The sequence below is a fragment of the Paramacrobiotus metropolitanus genome, unplaced genomic scaffold, assembly GCF_019649055.1.
Source record: "Paramacrobiotus metropolitanus isolate TYO unplaced genomic scaffold, Prichtersi_v1.0 Parri_scaffold0000376, whole genome shotgun sequence".
In the NCBI taxonomy this organism is placed as follows: domain Eukaryota; kingdom Metazoa; phylum Tardigrada; class Eutardigrada; order Parachela; family Macrobiotidae; genus Paramacrobiotus; species Paramacrobiotus metropolitanus.
In genome coordinates, this window is record NW_026570596.1 from 16,773 (window position 1) to 21,200 (window position 4,428).

General features: G+C 45.4%; 1 protein-coding gene across 1 annotated transcript; it reads left to right on the forward strand.

Moving 5' to 3' along the window:
• Positions 1 to 1,935: 1,935 nt before the first annotated feature.
• On the forward strand, positions 1,936 to 4,428 carry LOC129602263 (uncharacterized). The gene is made up of 3 exons (XM_055501262.1): positions 1,936 to 2,499; positions 3,001 to 3,149; positions 3,708 to 4,428. The coding sequence occupies exons 1-3, from the start codon at positions 2,185 to 2,187 to the stop codon at positions 4,333 to 4,335; spliced, it is 1,092 nt and encodes a 363-aa protein (XP_055357237.1). The 5' UTR covers positions 1,936 to 2,184; the 3' UTR covers positions 4,336 to 4,428.

Sequence of the window (4,428 nt, forward strand, 5' to 3'; positions counted from 1 at the left end):
GTGCTTTCGCATTTGGACACTGTGACGCAGCATAAACTGCGCATCGTCTCGGCGACATGGAACCGTATCTTCACCTCACCGACGTTAACCCCAACGCTGGTGATTACTAGCCGAAAACGCGGCACCTATTGGCGTTTCCTCATCGCAGCGGTTTTCTACAAATGCCTGTCCGTCAACACTCAATACCTTCTCGTGGCCGACCACAAGGGTGTTCTTGACATGGAGGATTTGTCAGCTGTCTTCGGCGTGCTGCGGCACACCGGAATTCGACTGCGGACGGTGAGCATCACCGGATTTACTTGGCGGCTGTTGATCAACGGCGCTCCCGATACCGTGATAGAGGGTCACTGTGGGCTACATCGAACGGGTATGGACGAAGCCCAGCCGATAGTAAAGATGAAGGACTGCTGCTATGATCGCTTGCAGGATTTTGTGGAGTTATGCGGCAGTTTGCCGTGTGACACCATCCGTATGGCGAACTGTACTGCCCAGCTGGTGTGCTTGATCGGTGAGCCAGCCAGGGCACCAAAGTTGTCGGTGAAGATCTCGGCGGTGTGCATGAAACAGGATAGCGGTTTCGGCTGTGCACTGTGGGCGGCGTTCGAGGCGGCGCTACCTGCGCTGCTCGGAACGAACCGCAGGCAGCTCTCGCAGCGTTTAGCACGGCTAGTCCGACCGCGGGCTGCGCGGCATAGGGAAGCCAGCCTGGTCTGCAAGGTACGAGTTACCCAGGGAAAAGCATTTGTTTCGAGCACTGAGCGTAGCTGCATTTATAGCTACATTATGACATTATATAGATATTATGTTATGCTTAACTTACACATACGTACGTACATACGTTCATTTATAAATATCTATACACAAATAATAATAATATAGTAATAATATAGAACATCACACATACATACTTATGCATTTATAATAACGTATGTATAATAACGTATGTACATTAGTACATATATATATATATATACATACATATCTGTACATCGTTATTACGTTATACATACCTATATGCATAAAGACGTTATTGCGTTATACATTACGTTATGCATTTACAGCTACATTTAGATCAAATATTACCGATACGCTTTTTTTGCAGATGTTGTGCGCAACACAGTCGGCTGATCCGCGTCCGGCTTCGCATTACCACGGGAAGAAGTGGTGCGAGGACGGTTTGAAAGGTGTACAGTTGGAGAAGTTGTCGCGTCTTTCCTTGCACTTTCTAGTTTCTTATGCAAATTCGAGGTTGTAGATGGAGAACTTGTACAACTTAGTATTTTACCAGACACGCATAACCTGCAAAAATTCGATGGGAAAATCATATACTCAGTTACTTGTTTAGTTGTTTTCTACTTTAGCGTAACGGAACTCTGTGTGTGTAGACAGTGTAGTGACCTTGTGTACCCGGCGTCCGATGTTTCTGGTTCTCAAGTACATATGTTCTACCAGTTTCTTTTTCAATCGCGACATTAATGTTTGTTAGAATATATTTTTTTGTCAAACAACGGTTGATTCCAGTACATAATAATTATCATGTATTCGTTGAATCCAGTGCATAGGAAAACCTTTTACTAGGATCGCCTTCATTGGTTTGGGCCTTCCGCCTTCGTGAAATGTAAGTGTTCTAACCAGCTTATGGCAAACTTGTCGTAACTTGAAAATAAAACATGGTACAACCATAATATTGAATCTGATTGGCTTTCCTTTAATATGCTGGCTTAGTCACTGGGTGCCATTTTTAAAGTATTGATGATGGGTTAATTAATCTTGTTCATGGCGCAGACTGAAGCAAAACTTTCGTAGTGGAAGTAACCTATTTTCTAATCGTAAGAACTGTGTAGTTTCGTACAATAACGGTACATGACAATTAACTGATTTTTATGGCGAATCTTCTATGGCCTAATATTATTGGAAGTCTTGTTGCTACAGATTTGTCGCAATTATGATTTGTGTGTGCACAGAGCACACCGTGACCTTCTCAAGGGTACCAGCAATATTCCAGCATAATATTGCGTGTAAAAAGGAAGTTAGCGATATTGATAACATACCACACTGTACGCACGATGTGTAAGAAGAAATCCACTCCTGCTTTATCAGTCCTCTCCTGCGCTACTTCCAACTCGCCCGATCAGCATTGAAACCACCTAGTTATCGACGTTTTATTCTGGTCTGACTGTCGCAATGGGCGACGCTGCGGGCGACACCGCCCTGCCGGGCTTCCTGCAGACGACGTTCGGGTATGTGGAGGATGTGTGGGTCAAAGGACCAGCGCTGCTGTCGGACTACGCCAGTCTGGCGCGCGACACCTGGAAGGCCTACACGGATTCTCAGTCGAAACGCTTCGAGCACCTCCCAGCGGAGCAACAGCAGAAGCTGATGAACTCCGGACTGGATGGGGCGGTTATCTTCCTGCTGATTACGCTCGTCTCCCGCGAGATACTGGATCGGTTCGTCGAGCCGTTTATTGTCACACACACGCAGCCTCCGGGGAAAGGGGTACGTACAGAAATTACTTATAAAATTAAGCTGCCTAAACTTTAAAGTCAAACAGTAGAAAAAATAGACCACGAGAAACCAACAAATTGTATTTTTTTAAAAAAGTAAACCGACAACCATATTTTTATAATTAATTACGTAAAATTCGTCAAAATATCGCCTTGATCCACAATCACAAAATTATTTTAATATAAATTGTCTACATACATAATTGTCTACATACATAATAGCATACTTTGTTGGATAAAACGCAATAATTACCAGTACCTATCAATCATGCTGCACAATAATAGCGCAATTTTTGCATCGATCAGGATATTTTTTGTGTTAAGCGCATAACTAGCAGCGCTTAATTGGTATGAGTCAGGTAATAATTATGTGCTCCGAAAACGCGCTAGGGTTTTAATCCGTAATTAATAAAATTCTGTGCATAAGACATTAAAAAAAAATTTGAATTGTGGAACAACTAAACATGAATATCGCCACTCTCATTTTCTGCAGGCCAAGCCGGCTCTGTTGACCTTTCAGCAAGCCAAGTGGATATTCACCAGCATTATTCTGCTGTCCATATGGCATTCCAACAGTCACATGTTCTTTGACTTCGGCGCGCCGGTGGATCTCGGCCTGTTAGTCGTCGCGGTGGCCGCTGGGTAAGAGCGCATTTTGTGTTAGCAACGCATAAAAAAACAATTCTATATGGCATAATATTATATTATAATTATTTTTATCTGTCGAAACCATCATTTTTGGTAAATATTGGCAGCGTTTTTTACGCTGATTTTTTGTGATGACAAATGTTTGGCATCTGTGCAAAAATTTATTTCCACGGCGTTGTTCTTTTCGCTGATTAAGCGAAGTTTCTTGTTTGTATCGAAATAGACTATAGTTAGTTATTAATTTCTCAAGTCATATTCATAAAAACTGTAAAAACTTTTGGAATATCTAGATTTATTTAATAAAATACGAACAATCGAAAAGAGAATATTAGTACTAATGAAAACGATAAAAATACATATAAATTACAAACAAAATTAATGAAAAAATGTTAACGATGTTCAATCAATTTTTCCGCAAAATATCAAATGTCTTTTAAAAATTCAAATAAATAATAATGTTATTTTTAATTCGAATACTCAGTAACACTGCAATTCGTGTCCAAAATCTATAGTAAAATAACAGGCTAAATTTGATCACATAACTTTCTGCAGACTGGGCACCATGTACCAGACGACCCACTCCCCGGCCGCCTCCGCCATCTTCCTGCTCATCCCGCTCCTGGCCCTGGCCCCCGTCTCCGTCACCGTGGCGGCCATGCAACAAGGCCCCTTCTTCACTGACCCCACCCACTTCCCCTGTTACCTCGCCGGCATCACCGTGGCCACCGCCCTTTACTTCCTGTACGACGCCCCGGCCACCTCCGTCATTCATCCCGGCGACACCCACCCCACGCCCTTCTGGACGGCGCTTCGCTCCGAACTGGCTGCCCTCCGGACCACCCAGGCCGTGCCCGCTGCGGGGCTAAAGAAGGGCGCCCCGCCCCCCAAGAGCCCGCACCACGGGGACCACCACGCCCCGTCGGGCGCCGGGGGGATCCGCAACGCCCTGGTCGGGCCGGTGTACAAGGTGGCCGGGCTGGTGCATGTCGTGTACCAGGCGGTGATGAACGCGGTGTGGATGATCCTGGGGAAGATCCCGGTGCTGGGCGGGTACGTGCACGCGGGGACCCCAGTGAAAGGACGGGTGGGGGCGCGGCCGATCACGGCGTCCCGGTCTGGCGCGCCGGCGACCCCGCCGAAACTGTCTAATCGGGTGTCCAGACGACGGGAGGAGGAGTAGAGTGAAAGACAGCAAAGGTCATTTCGCATTAGTATTTCTGTTATGCTGTCGCTTTCTCGTATGTGATGTCCCGCGACGAAGCGCAATAAAAAA